We start from the raw sequence: 14,607 nt of genomic DNA, 5'->3' as shown, positions 1-14,607 counted from the left end.
CCACATATGTTTCTTTTTGCTGTCTTACTGAAGTAAATACATTTATATGTCACAACATTGTGCTTTCCCTGTGTTCAAATTTACATCATCATCAATTAGACTGACTTCACTCTCGTAAAATAAGTTGGTTTATATACAGTGTATTATTTCTCTCTACATGATCTTGGCCTCACGGGAACCAGGCTGCAGCACCTGAAGGCTGACAATGACTTTAACCGTTTTCCTAAACCAGGGGAAGAAAAAGGCGTAGATGAGAGGATTAAAAGTGGAGTTACAAAAGAACAGCTGAAGCTGAGCTGATGCACTGCTGCTTGAGGAGTTCTGTCCTATTAGAGAAGGGATGTAGTACGGACAGAGACAAAGTATAAACACAAAAAGGGTAATACCAAGAGTTACAGCGGCCTTCATCTCAGATTTCTTAACAGTCACTTTTGATTTGACAGCTGCAATTTGAGAGCGCATGGCCCGTGCCTGTGACACCGCCACCACAAATACTCTCATATACAGAACTATGATAACAGTGACGGGTCCAAAAAAGGTCAGAAGCAAGTCTACTGCCCCTGAAATGTAGTTCATGACAACTACACATTCCTGATGGCAGGAATTAGACAAATCTATTTGTGACAAGTGATCTTTCAGTATTATGAAGGTGTAGACGACAGAGCAGAACCAACACAGAGACACACAGATTTGAACTCTGCTTGGTGTTATCATGGAAGAATAGCGCAGAGGATCACAAATGGCCACGAAGCGGTCCACAGCTATGAGCACCATGTTCCCTACGGAGGCAGAGGTGAGGATGAAGCTAATCAGGTAGAAAGAGGCACACGAGATTTTACCCATAAACCCACAGGTCTGCATCGAGGCGATTGCAACCGGCATCACTGAGAGGCCCACGAGCAAGTCAGACACAGCCAGGGAGAGGAGGATGAGGTTGGTGGGGGTGTGGAGCTGCCTGGAGGAAGAGAGATTATGATTATTACTACAGCAGTTTGGTGATATTATTAACTAGACATTTATCATGATTAATTGCTATGGTGACACATTTATACAGAAAAACATGATGCAAGTTTCATTTGCAAGTGAAAGTACTGAGATCTCTTAAAAACAGTCAGAAAGCTTGTATAGAGGGTGGACTAAGAGCTAAAGTTGGTCTTTTAAACTCATACACACTATTAGCTGTCATATTTCAAGGAAAGTGTCTGTGCCTGAAGTGGGAGATGGAGATGATGACCAACAAGTTGAGCATCACGGTGAGCAGAGTGATGCAGCACAGCAGTGTTTTGATGAGCACAGCCTGCGGAGTAACAGACATTGACCTGCAGGAGGTGTTGAGGAGAGGGATGCAGAAGTCAGCTGCTGCCAATATCTCAATCATCATCAGAGATGGAGACTGTGGATCTGAACAGAGAGCTGCTGAAGTCCAGCAGCCCTCTGATTCAACTTTTCTTAAGATGAGATATTTATCTCTTACCTTCTTCTTTTACATCATCTTTCCCGCTGCCCTCTCTCTCTCTCCTCCTCCTCTTTACTCTCCAGACACGTTTTCTCCCATCAGCTTGTTTTTCCCATAACTCCTGATCATCAACTCTTCCATTACATCATTCACTCCACCACGCCATTTTGTTCTCCCTACATGACAACATATGGAAAAACATTTTAAAACTACATCAGACTAAGTTAATTTTATTGAATATATGTTTTTGTTTTTTACTTTACTCCCTTGATATTTTGCCTTGCTGACCGTCTGCTTTCCAGCTGGATACCTGTGCTGCCTGCATATTGACATCAAGACGGGAAAAAGAAAGTAATTTTCTTTGAATAAAAAACAAATGCACACGGGGAAAGCACCCTCGTCAAGTCAATTGATGCCTGGTCACATAATGCCCCTAAAGTGAAACTTTGCCAATCCACAACCAGCTCTGTGGCACACATGCAGACCGGCGCCCGTCTCCCTACATGCTGCTACCGGGCACAATTCATCTGCATACACCGTCTGCGCTGCGGTGACACACAGCCAGCCAAAAACAGCAATGTCTCACCCTCTTTGAGGGACAAGGCAGAAGAATAAATAGCGAAGTGGTCCGTTTCGTTACTTGTTATTCATGTTGGGGGACACGGTCGTAAGCCTTCTCCAAGTCCACAAAACACATGTAGACTAGATGGGCAAACTGCCATGACCCCTCCAATAAAGAGCTGGTCTACTGTTCCACGGCCAGGACATAATCCTCATCGTTCCTCCTTAATCCGAGGTTCGACAATCGGTTGGAGCCTCCTTTCCAGCACCCTAGAATAAACTTTCCCGGGGACGCTGAGCAGTGTGATACCCCGGTAATTGGAGCACACCCTCCGGTCCCCCTTTTTAAGAATGGGAAGACACTGAAGAGGCATGTAATAATAAATTCAATTTATATAGCGCTTTTAAAGAACTCAAAGACGCTTGCAGTGTAACCCACGACTGTCGTGTAAGCCACGACAGCCCAACAATGTCCAGAGCCTTCAGCATCTCAGGGCGAATCTCAGGCAGATGTAAGACCATAAACTCATGTTTACAATGTTTATGTTTATGTCTATTGTATGTGGATGTGACAACAGTGAAGGATGCAACAGAGTACACAGTCGTGATTCAGGAGATACACAAGACCAATCGGACTCATAGAGTGAGAAACTTGGAAGGAGATTTTTACAAAGAGACTGACCTCAAGCCGTGGACCACCTACTGCATCAGGCTGGCAGTCAAAAACATCATCAACCAAAGCAACTACTCCAGGCCAAAGTGTAGAACCACTGGTGCCTCCTAATGAAACACCATAGATCCACTTACATAGACACTGGACTGGAGACTGATTTTGTGCACTCACAGGATGTTTCTTTTCTTTTTTTATACCCAAATGAGCTTTATTCTACTGTAGTGTTGTCAGTTGTGAAACAGAAAATGTTCCCTCATACTCAGAACACCCTTGGGTGCTCTCAGTGTCATCTAGAACATCTCTACCAATTCATTGTCTGTGGAGCAGCTCCACACGTTATACCCTATGACATCACAAGTTTGAGTTTTAGCACTCTGGTTTTTGGATTTGGGAGAGAGTTGTTCATGGTTACTAATATTTTTTGGACTGTGTTAGACCACAGGAATAACATGTATGAATTTTGGTGAATGGGCGTACTTCCACTTTAATATTGGCATTCACTCTGTTTGGCTATTTAATCAATTCATGCCACATAATGTAGTTAGTTTTTTCTTTCTTTCTTGCAATGTAAAGGCTACACCTACTACACTTCATTCCTTAGGGGACACTGTTCAGTTTTGAATTGCACTAATATTAAACACACTGACAGGAAATAACTCAATAGCTTTTCTAAACCAAATCTCCATTATCTTAACTGGCAAAGGTCAAAAGCATAATGGTTTACATACAAGGGTGCTTCTGCAACTACGGTCACTTTTGACTCCCAAATTAAAAAAAATCAACCTTTAAAATTTTAATTTTAATCATCAGAGTATGTAATACATATAAACAGGTACACAAAAATACATATAGTCGTTAATATTTTAATCTGTAACATGTTTATTTTTTTATACTAAATGTCCTTACGGGAACATTACAGTAACACTCATTTCATGTATTTTTCATGTTTTAAATTCTATAATATTTTTGAGACATTTAAATTCATTTTCATCAAGCTTTGTGCATCATTGTAAATATTGATATAAAAACATTTAAAAAAAAATTAATAGGGGATTTCATGATTTTCTCTACACCCTGAAAAATGTAGAAGACAGTAACCATAGATGTCAGTCTTCATACACAAAAAATATAAAATATGTTGTTTTTTTATGACAGATATTGCAATTCTAATGTCTAGTGTCTTTACAACATGAAGATGAAGTGGGAAATGTAGAAAAGTGGAGCTATAAAATGCTTCATTAATTTTATTAAATCACATTATTTCGTAATTATCTTTTATGTCAAGACAGGTAATAACACTGTGTATATATTTATCAAGCATTCCACTGCAAATTTTAACATACAAATGTCATTGCTGGTACTTAAAATGCCCATAGTTGCAGAAACTTCCACATATGTTTCTTTTTGCTGTCCTCCTGAAGTAAATACATTTATATGTCACATTGTACTTTCCCTGTGTTCAAATTTACGTCATCATCAATTAGACTGACTTCACTTTCATAAAATAAGTCGGTTTATATACAGTGTATTATTTCTCTCTACATGATCTTGGCCTCACGGGAACCAGGCTGCAGCACCTGAAGGCTGACAATGACTTTAACCGTTTTCCTAAACCAGGGGAAGAAAAAGGCGTAGATGAGAGGATTAAAAGTGGAGTTACAAAAGAACAGCCAAAGCTGAGCTAATAAATCGCTTGAGGTGTCCTGTCCTACTAGAGAAGGGATGTAGTACGGACAGAGACAAAGTATAAACACAAGAAGGGTAATACCAAGAGTTCTAGCGGCCTTCATCTCAGATTTCTTAACAGTCACTTTTGATTTGACAGCTGCAATTTGAGAGCGCATGGCCCGTGCCTGTGACACCGCCACCACAAATACTCTCATATACAGAACTATGATAACAGTGACGGGGCCAAAAAAGGTCAGGAGCAAGTCTACTGCCCCTGAAATGTAGTTCATGACAACTACACATTCCTGTTGGCAGGAATTAGACAAATCTATTTGTGACAAGTGATCTTTCAGTATTATGAAGGTGTAGACGACAGAGCAGAACCAACACAGAGACACACAGATTTGAACTCTGCTTGGTGTTATCGTGGAAGAATAGCGCAGAGGATCACAAATGGCCACGTAGCGGTCCACAGCTATGAGCACCATGTTTCCAACAGAGGCAGAGGTGAGGATGAAGCTAATCAGGGGCAAAAAGGCACACAAGATTTTACCCATAAACCCACAGGTCTGCATCGAGGCGATTGCAACCGGCATCACTGCGAGGCCCACGAGCAAGTCAGACACAGCCAGGGAGAGGAGGATGAGGTTGGTGGGGGTGTGGAGCTGCCTGGAGGAAGAGAGATTATGATTATTAGAGCATCATATTCAGTGCAATTGAGTTGAATGTTTACTTTTTGAGACCCAGTAATATGAACACCAAACTCTACATGGCCTATATGTAAAGCTCTATAATATCATGATTACGGACATATTAATACAGAAAAACACATTGAAAATGACAGTTTCATTTACAAATGAATGTACTGAAGTCATAAACCTTGTATAGAGGGTGAACTAAGAGCTAAAGTTGGTCTTTTAAACTCATACACACTATTAGCTGTCATATTTCAAGAAAAGTGTCTATGCCTGAAGTGGGAGATGGAGATGATGACCAACAAGTTGAGCATCACGGTGAGCAGAGTGATGCAGCACAGCAGTGTTTTGATGAGCACAGCCTGCGGAGTAACAGACATTGACCTGCAGGAGGTGTTGAGGAGAGGGATGCAGAAGTCAGCTGCTGCCAATGTCTCCATCATCATCAGAGATGGAGACTGTGGATCTGAACAGAGGGCTACTGAAGTCCAGCAGCCCTCTGATTCAACTTTTCTTGAGATGAGATATTTATCTCTTAACTTCTTCGTTTCCATCATCTCTCCCGCTGCCCCCCCCCCCACCCCCCCCTCCTCCTCCTCTTGTTACTCTCCAGACACGTTTTCTCCCATCAGCTTGTTTTTCCCATATCTCCTGATCATCAACTCTTCCATTACATCATTCACTCCACCACGCCATTTTGTTCTCCCTACATGACAACATATGGAAAAGCATTTTAAATCTACATCAGACTAAGTTAATTGTATTGAATATTTGTTTTGTTTTTTTACTTTACTCCCTTGATATTTTGCTTTGCTGACCGTCTGCTTTCCGGCTGGATACCTGTGCTGCCTGCACATTGACATCAAGACGGTAATTTTCTTCGAATAAAAAACAAATGCACACGGGGAAAGCACCCTCGTCAAGTCAATTGATGCCTGGTCACATAATGCCCCTAAAGTGAAACTTTGCCAATCCACAACCAGCTCTGCGGCACACATGCAGACCAGCGCCCGTCTCCCTACATGCTGCTACCGGACACAATTCATCTGCATGCACCGTCTGCGCTGCGGTGACACACAGCCAGCCAAAAACAGCAATGCCTCAATCTCTTTGAGGGACAAGGCAGAAGAATAAATAGCGAAGTGGTCCGTTTCGTTACTTGTTATTCATGTTATAAATATACACAACAACAAAAATTTGGTTATAATAATAATCCGTTAGAGTGATCAATTTGACCCAGACAGACGTGATCACGATAAGCGGTTTCCACTGTACAACCAAACGCTGAATAAGACACTTTTAACCAACCAAAAGGTTATAATTAACCTTCATGGTTCAAGGTTTAATGATCCATCCATCCATCCATTTTCTTCCGCTTATCTGGGGCCAGGTCGTGGGGGCAGCTGGCTAAGCAGGGAATTCCAGACGTCCCTCTCCCCAGCAATGATTTCCAGTTCTTCCTGGGGGACCCTGAGGCGTTCCCAGGCCAGACGAGCTATATAATCTCTCCAGCGTGTTCTGGGTCTGCCCCGCGGCCTCTTACCAGTTGGACCTGCCTGGAAAATCTCCAAAGGGAGGCTACCAGGAGGCATCCTGATCAGATGCCTGAACCACCTCAGCTGGCCCCTTTCGACGCCAAGGAGCAGCGGCTCTACTCCGAGCTCCTTCCAGATGTCTGAGCTCCTCACCCTATCTCTAAATCTGAGCCCAGCCACCCTAAGAAGGAAGCTCATTTCGGCCGCTTGTATCTCATTCTTTCGGTCACTACCCAAAGCTCATGACCATAGGAGAGGGTTGAAACGTAGATGGACTGGTAAATCAAGAGCTTCGCCTTCTGGCTCAGCTTTTCACCACAACGGTCCGTTACAGACTCACTCCCCACCCGAAGGGTGCATACCAGCGGTTTCTGGCAGAGCACCATGGCCTCAGACTTGGAGGTACTGACTCTCATCCCGACCGCTTTACACTCGGCTGCAAACCGCCCCAGTGTGTGCTGCAGGCCACGGTTAGATGAAGCCAACAGAACCACATCATCTGCAAAGAGCAGAGATGCAATTCTGAGGTCCCCGAATCGGACACTCTCCTCCCCCCGGCTGCGCCTTGAGATCCTGTCCATGAAAATTACAAACAGGATCGGCGACAAGGGACAACCCTGGTAGAGGCCAACACCCGCTGGGAACGTATTTGACTTTGTGCCGAATATACGGACGCAGCTCTCACTTTGGTTATACAAGGACCAGATGGCTCGTAACAGCGACCCCGATACCCCATATTCCCCCAGTACCCCCCCAGGACTCCCTGGGGGACACGGTCGTAAGCCTTCTCCAAGTCCACAAAACACATGTAGACCAGATGGGCAAACTGCCATGACCCCTCCAATAAAGAGCTGGTCTACCGTTCCACGGCCAGGACATAATCCGCATCGTTCCTCCTTAATCCGAGGTTCGACAATCGGTCGGAGCATCTTTTCCAGCACCCTAGAATAAACTTTCCCGGGGACGCTGAGCAGTGTGATACCCCGGTAATTGGAGCACACCTTCCGGTCCCCCTTTTTAAGAATAGGAAGACACTGAAGAGGCATGTAATAATAAATTCAACTTATATAGCGCTTTTAAAGAACTCAAAGACGCTTGCAGTGTAACCCACGACTGTCGTGTAAGCCACGACAGCCCAACAATGTCCAGAGCCTTCAGCATCTCAGGGCGAATCTCAGGCAGATGTAAGACCATAAACTCATGTTTACAATGTTTATGTTTATGTCTATTGTATGTGGATGTGACAACAGTGAAGGATGCAACAGAGTACACAGTCGTGATTCAGGAGATACACAAGACCAATCGGCCTCCTAGAGTGAGAAACTTGGAAGGAGATTTTTACAAAGAGACTGACCTCAAGCCGTGGACCACCTACTGCATCAGGCTGGCAGCCAAAAACATCATCAACCAAAGCAACTACTCCAGGCCAAAGTGTAGAACCACTGGTGCCTCCTAATGAAACACCATAGATCCACTTACATAGACACTGGACTGGAGACTGATTTTGTGCACTCACAGGATGTTTCTTTTCTTTTTTTATACCCAAATGAGCTTTATTCTACTGTAGTGTTGTCAGTTGTGAAACAGAAAATGTTCCCTCATACTCAGAACACCCTTGGGTGCTCTCAGTGTCATCTAGAACATCTCTACCAATTCATTGTCTGTGGAGCAGCTCCACACGTTATACCCTATGACATCACAAGTTTGAGTTTTAGCACTCTGGTTTTTGGATTTGGGAGAGAGTTGTTCATGGTTACTAATATTTTTTGGACTGTGTTAGACCATCGGAATAACATGTATGAATTTTGGTGAATGGGCGTACTTCCACTTTAATATTGGCATTCACTCTGTTTGGCTATTTAATCAATTCATGCCACATAATGTAGTTAGTTTTTTCTTTCTTTCTTGCAATGTAAAGGCTACACCTACTACACTTCATTCCTTAGGGGACACTGTTCAGTTTTGAATTGCACTAATATTAAACACACTGACAGGAAATAACTCAATAGCTTTTCTAAACCAAATCTCCATTATCTTAACTGGCAAAGGTCAAAAGCATAATGGTTTACATACAAGGGTGCTTCTGCAACTACGGTCACTTTTGACTCCCAAATTAAAAAAAATCAACCTTTAAAATTTTAATTTTAATCATCAGAGTATGTAATACATATAAACAGGTACACAAAAATACATATAGTCGTTAATATTTTAATCTGTAACATGTTTATTTTTTTATACTAAATGTCCTTACGGGAACATTACAGTAACACTCATTTCATGTATTTTTCATGTTTTAAATTCTATAATATTTTTGAGACATTTAAATTCATTTTCATCAAGCTTTGTGCATCATTGTAAATATTGATATAAAAACATTTAAAAAAAAATTAATAGGGGATTTCATGATTTTCTCTACACCCTGAAAAATGTAGAAGACAGTAACCATAGATGTCAGTCTTCATACACAAAAAATATAAAATATGTTGTTTTTTTATGACAGATATTGCAATTCTAATGTCTAGTGTCTTTACAACATGAAGATGAAGTGGGAAATGTAGAAAAGTGGAGCTATAAAATGCTTCATTAATTTTATTAAATCACATTATTTCGTAATTATCTTTTATGTCAAGACAGGTAATAACACTGTGTATATATTTATCAAGCATTCCACTGCAAATTTTAACATACAAATGTCATTGCTGGTACTTAAAATGCCCATAGTTGCAGAAACTTCCACATATGTTTCTTTTTGCTGTCCTCCTGAAGTAAATACATTTATATGTCACATTGTACTTTCCCTGTGTTCAAATTTACGTCATCATCAATTAGACTGACTTCACTTTCATAAAATAAGTCGGTTTATATACAGTGTATTATTTCTCTCTACATGATCTTGGCCTCACGGGAACCAGGCTGCAGCACCTGAAGGCTGACAATGACTTTAACCGTTTTCCTAAACCAGGGGAAGAAAAAGGCGTAGATGAGAGGATTAAAAGTGGAGTTACAAAAGAACAGCCAAAGCTGAGCTAATAAATCGCTTGAGGTGTCCTGTCCTACTAGAGAAGGGATGTAGTACGGACAGAGACAAAGTATAAACACAAGAAGGGAAATACCAAGAGTTCTAGCGGCCTTCATCTCAGATTTCTTAACAGTCACTTTTGATTTGACAGCTGCAATTTGAAAGCGCATGGCCCGTGCCTGTGTGACAGGCAAGAATAATGCAAGAATAATTAATTTTTCAGGCATAATTCATTTATTTAGAGAAAAGCTAATTTCTTTGTTGTCTCAGTTATTATTGTATCGGTTTCAGGACATGTCATTTAATTTTTGGATGTAAATATGCATCAACTGCTGCACGGTGGTGCAGTGGTTAGCACTGGCGCCTCACAGCTAGAGGGTTGCAGGTTCGAATCCGGCTTGGGACCCTTCTGTGTGGAGTTTGCATGTTCTCCCCGTGTTAGCGTGGGTTTTCTCCGGGTACTCCGGTTTCCTCCCACAGTCCAAAGACATGCAGGTTAGGTTAATTGTGGACTCTAAATTGCCCGTAGGTGTGAATGTGAGCGTGAATGGTTGTCTGTCTCTATGTGTAAGCCCTGCGATGGACTGGCGACCTGTCCAGGGTGTACCCTGCCTTCGCCCAATGTCGGCTGGGATCGGCTCCAGCCCCCCCGCGACCCCTAACGGGATAAGCGGTTGCAGATGGATGGATGGAATATGCATCAACACTGGTCACTGTAGAGACTATGCAGCACATATGCTGTGAACCAGAAAGAGGAATAATGCAGATAGGTGATGCAGATCCTTTGTGTGTGTGGGTTGATTGTGCGTTGATCTGTTGGTAATGCCTCGGGGTTCCAGTAGGGGGATCGCGCTCCTCTTCCCCACTCAATACAGAGACGAGTGAAGGGAAGAGCTGCGTGTGTGATTCATTCATCCTTCTCTCTCACTATTTCCCCTGTTTAACGTAAATAACGTCCACAAAGCACTATAACGTTGTAAACACATGTTGTTAAGAATTCGTTATACGTTGTTGTTGTTCATTAGAGAGGAAAAGTGCACATGTTGTACTCTGTATTGTGTTTGAAAGTTTCTAGCTAACGCTGTTGCTATGTAAGCTAGCTGCCGGATGCATCGTGGTCCCGTCGTAGAGTCCGTCTGTTTACTTTGTCGGCGGCATTTAAGCTAGGTTGTTACGTTCATATATGTGTATGCAGTTGTTGATTTTATAACATTTAAAGGTGAATTCATGTGTCTAAAAAAGTTAAAAAGCTAAAAGGTTAAAATACATTTCATAAGAGAGACTTCATGCTGTATTTGAATTAAGAACATTTAGAAACAGTTAGAAAGATAATTTAAATGGTTTAGAGAAAGTTAAAAAGGTAATTAAGCCATGATCACTGTGGTCCAGAAACTGAGTTCAGATGTTTAAATGTATGAGTTTTGTTTACATTGCATTACATTTCAAATGTAACTCAATACAGAGACGAGTGAAGGGAAGAGCTGCTTGTGTGATTCATTCATCCTTCTCTCTCACTATTTCCCCTGTTTAAGGGGCACAACACCTGTGACACCGCCACTACAAATACTCTCATATACAGAACTATGATAACAGTGACGGGGCCAAAAAAGGTCAGAAGCAAGTCTACTGCCCCTGAAATGTAGTGCATGACAACTACACATTCCTGCTGGCAGGAATTAGACAAATCTATTTGTGACAAGTGATCTTTCAGTATCGTGAAGGTGTAGACGACAGAGCAGAACCAACTCAGAGACACACAGATTTTAACTCTGCTTGGTGTTATCATGGAAGAATAGCGCAGAGGATCACAAATAGCCACGTAGCGGTCCACAGCTATGAGCAACATGTTCCCTACAGAAGAAGAGGTGAGACTGAAGCTCAACAGGTACAAAAGAGCACATGTGATTTTACCCATAAACCCACAAGACTGCATCGAGACGATTGCACCCAGCATCACTGAGAGGCCCACGAGCAAGTCAGACACAGCCAGGGAGAGGAGGATGAGGTTGGTGGGGGTGTGGAGCTGCCTGGAGGAAGAGAGATTATGATTATAAGAGCATCATATTCAGTCCAAATGAGTTAAGTGTTTACTTTTAGAGACCCAGCAATATGAACACATAACTCTACATGGCCTTTATGTAAAGCTATATAATATCAATCAGCTCCACATTGTTTGAACTCATTACTACAGGTGTTTGGTGGTATTATTATGTACACATTTATCATGATTAATTGCTATAGTGACACATTTATACAGAAAAACATAATGCAAGTTTCATTTACAAGTAAAAGTACTGAGATCTTTCAAAACAGTCAGAAACCTTGTATAGAGGGTGAACTAAGCTAAAGTTGTTCTTTTAAACTCATACACACTATTAGCTGTCATATTTCAAGAAAAGTGTCTGCCTGAAGTGGGAGATGGAGATGATGACCAACAAGTTGAGCATCACGGTGAGCAGAGTGATGCAGCACAGCAGTGTTTTGATGAGCACAGCCTGCGGAGTAACAGACATTGACCTGCAGGAGGTGTTGAGGAGAGGGATGCAGAAGTCAGCTGCTGCCAATGTCTCCATCATCATCAGAGATGGAGACTGTGGATCTGAACAGAGAGCTACTGAAGTCCAGCAGCCCTCTGATTCAACTTCTCTTGAGATGAGATATTTATCTCTTAACTTCTTCTTTTCCATCATCTTTCCCGCTGCCCTCCCCCCCTCTCCTCCTCCTCTTGTTACTCTCCAGACACGTTCTCCCATCAGCTTATTTTTCCCATAACTCCTGATCATCAACTCTTCCATTACATCATTCACTCCACCATGCCATTTTGTACTGCCCACATCTCCCTCCATCTTTAAAAATACCATTGTCCACTGTGCATTGATCCACTGTGCAGTTTTTGACAAATAAAACCAAAACTATAACTATGTGGCTGAATACACTTGAGTTAAAGCTGCTCTAGTCAATATTTTTATACAAACAATGGATCAAATGACTATGTGTAATGCGAAAGGACAAGTCGCTCTTAGTGTGTTTTAACCAAGCCCGCAGGAAGCGTGCTGGGCTTTGAAGCAAATTTTACATCATGGCCAAACGGTGCAATTATAACTTCACGTCAGTCTTGTGATGTCATTGGGCCCAAAAAAACTTTTTCCCATAGATTAGGAAAGAGACGTCTGTAAATTTTTAGGTAAATCAACTTCCCAGTACAAACACTTAAAATGCACTAATATCCAAATCCCGAGCCGAGACTGAGGGCTGGGAGCCGGGGTTATATGAAGTGCTAGTACGCTTGCTCTATGGCCCCATGGATGCAGAAGCAGTGCGGAAGATCTGGGTAATTTTATACTCGTAAATCAAACATTTTTGGCTTCATGCGCCACCGAGCATCTTTCATAGGAATGAACGGGGCCCCGCCTGCAACGCTGTATCCAGTTCTCTTAATACATTCATGCATCATATCCTGATACTCTGTAATGGATGCATGTGTGAAATTTGGTGAGGAACTTAAAAGTGACCATCTGACTGATCACAACAAACAAAAGTTATAGAAGATGAAGTGCAATGTTTGACTTCCCTAAAAGTCTATTAAAATGATCTTAAAACTGGATCAAACCTTTGAGTACTTCAGGGCACGGGTACGAGGAATCATTATGCTGAAAAGTACAAAGTTTAGCTCCAGCTCAGGGTTCCACTGGTTTTAGACTTCAAGACTTTTATTCCATCATCATTCCCTGTCGCAGATGGTAATAAGCTGTGTAGTAAACAAAAAGGACATGCACACAAGAGAAAGCTGACATTATGCAGTGTCAAAATTAATTTAGATTTAATTCAAGATCCGGCTAATTTTATACTCGGAGGCCTCGCCTGGATCCAGTTCTCTGCATCCATGCTATTAACACATTGTTTTGATGTTACAGCCCACAACTTTCCTGTTTTGGTTCACTCTCATAGCTGTTTTAAGCGAAAAAGCTCTGATAAACCTACCGTAGCAACTAGCTGGTGCACATAGTGAAGCATTAAGCAGCTAAAGAGCCAGATATTTCCTTCAGGAGTTGCAAAGCATTAAAAAGAGAGGAAATGTTGGACTTCCAAAATACGATTCCAGCTCAATGCTGAATGTTGGCGAATAAAATAAAGGTGCTGCCATTGGTGGGTTGCTGAAATAGGCCTACTTCACTACAAACTCTCATCACTTCAACACACAAGGTGATTGACCACGTTTTGTTTTGCATCAACTCTGCACACTGGTGGCAGCATACAACGTGATGACTGTCAAAATTGATATTGTATCGCAATTCTTTAATTGGCCCTCGCTGTCTACCATCGCTACGGTTGAGCTCACCAGGAGAATTTCACACGCTAATTACAAAGAGAGTCTGCAAGTGTGTGTCGGCACATTGCCAGAGTAGAGCAAACTAAAAAGGAAAAATAAAATGCACAGTGGAAGTACGGTTGTGCTTCACAGATAAGGGGGTGAGGACATGGATGTATTAAGAGAACTGGATACAGCGTTGGAGGCGGGGCCCCGTTCATTCATATGAAAGTTGCTCAGTGGCCCATGATGCCAAAATGGCTCGACTTCCGAGTGGAAAAGTACCCGGATCTTCTGGGGATCTTCCGCATCCATTGGGCCCATGGAGCAGGCCACATGGCTCGGTCACGGGGTCACAGCCGGCACGCTGTCGTCACGTTTTGCTAGCTCCGCCTGCCAGCACTCGCTCCAGCCTCGGTCTGGGTCTCATGCAGATAAACTGAGGAAGGGAAATAACTCTGGATTTGGCTATTAGTGCATTTTACAACTTTTAGGATCTAATGATTTAAATAAGGGCTATTCAAGTGTTCATACTGGGAAGTTGAGTTACAGATGTTTCTTTCCCAATGTAAGTCTATGGGAAAAAGTATTTTTGGGCCCAATGGCATTACGTGACAGACAGGGAAGTTGCAGTACCACCGTTTGGCCACTACGAACATTGGCATTACGACTGGAGCTCTTCCTGGGAGCT

General features: G+C 42.3%; 3 protein-coding genes across 3 annotated transcripts; all 3 read right to left on the bottom strand.

The window, feature by feature from the left end:
* Positions 1 to 9: 9 nt before the first annotated feature.
* On the bottom strand, positions 10 to 1,378 carry LOC141768419 (trace amine-associated receptor 13c-like). The gene is made up of 2 exons (XM_074636712.1): positions 1,209 to 1,378; positions 10 to 955 (listed from the first exon to the last, which is right to left on the bottom strand). Exons 1-2 carry the CDS (start codon positions 1,376 to 1,378, stop codon positions 154 to 156), a joined length of 972 nt encoding a protein of 323 aa, XP_074492813.1. The 3' UTR covers positions 10 to 153.
* A 2,380-nt stretch (positions 1,379 to 3,758) lies between these two features.
* Positions 3,759 to 5,621, bottom strand: LOC141768587 (trace amine-associated receptor 13c-like). The gene is made up of 2 exons (XM_074636982.1): positions 5,327 to 5,621; positions 3,759 to 5,027 (listed from the first exon to the last, which is right to left on the bottom strand). Exons 1-2 carry the CDS (start codon positions 5,608 to 5,610, stop codon positions 4,229 to 4,231), a joined length of 1,083 nt encoding a protein of 360 aa, XP_074493083.1. The 5' UTR covers positions 5,611 to 5,621; the 3' UTR covers positions 3,759 to 4,228.
* Positions 5,622 to 9,001: 3,380 nt separating this feature from the next.
* LOC141768586 (trace amine-associated receptor 13c-like) lies at positions 9,002 to 12,262 on the bottom strand. The gene is made up of 3 exons (XM_074636981.1): positions 12,014 to 12,262; positions 11,151 to 11,634; positions 9,002 to 9,786 (listed from the first exon to the last, which is right to left on the bottom strand). Exons 1-3 carry the CDS (start codon positions 12,184 to 12,186, stop codon positions 9,472 to 9,474), a joined length of 972 nt encoding a protein of 323 aa, XP_074493082.1. The 5' UTR covers positions 12,187 to 12,262; the 3' UTR covers positions 9,002 to 9,471.
* Between the last annotated feature and the right edge of the window lie 2,345 nt (positions 12,263 to 14,607).

Source organism: Sebastes fasciatus, chromosome 5 (assembly GCF_043250625.1).
Source record: "Sebastes fasciatus isolate fSebFas1 chromosome 5, fSebFas1.pri, whole genome shotgun sequence".
NCBI lineage: Eukaryota > Metazoa > Chordata > Actinopteri > Perciformes > Sebastidae > Sebastes > Sebastes fasciatus.
Note: the sequence above shows the minus strand (reverse complement) of the source record. Positions and strands in the feature narration are given on the sequence as shown.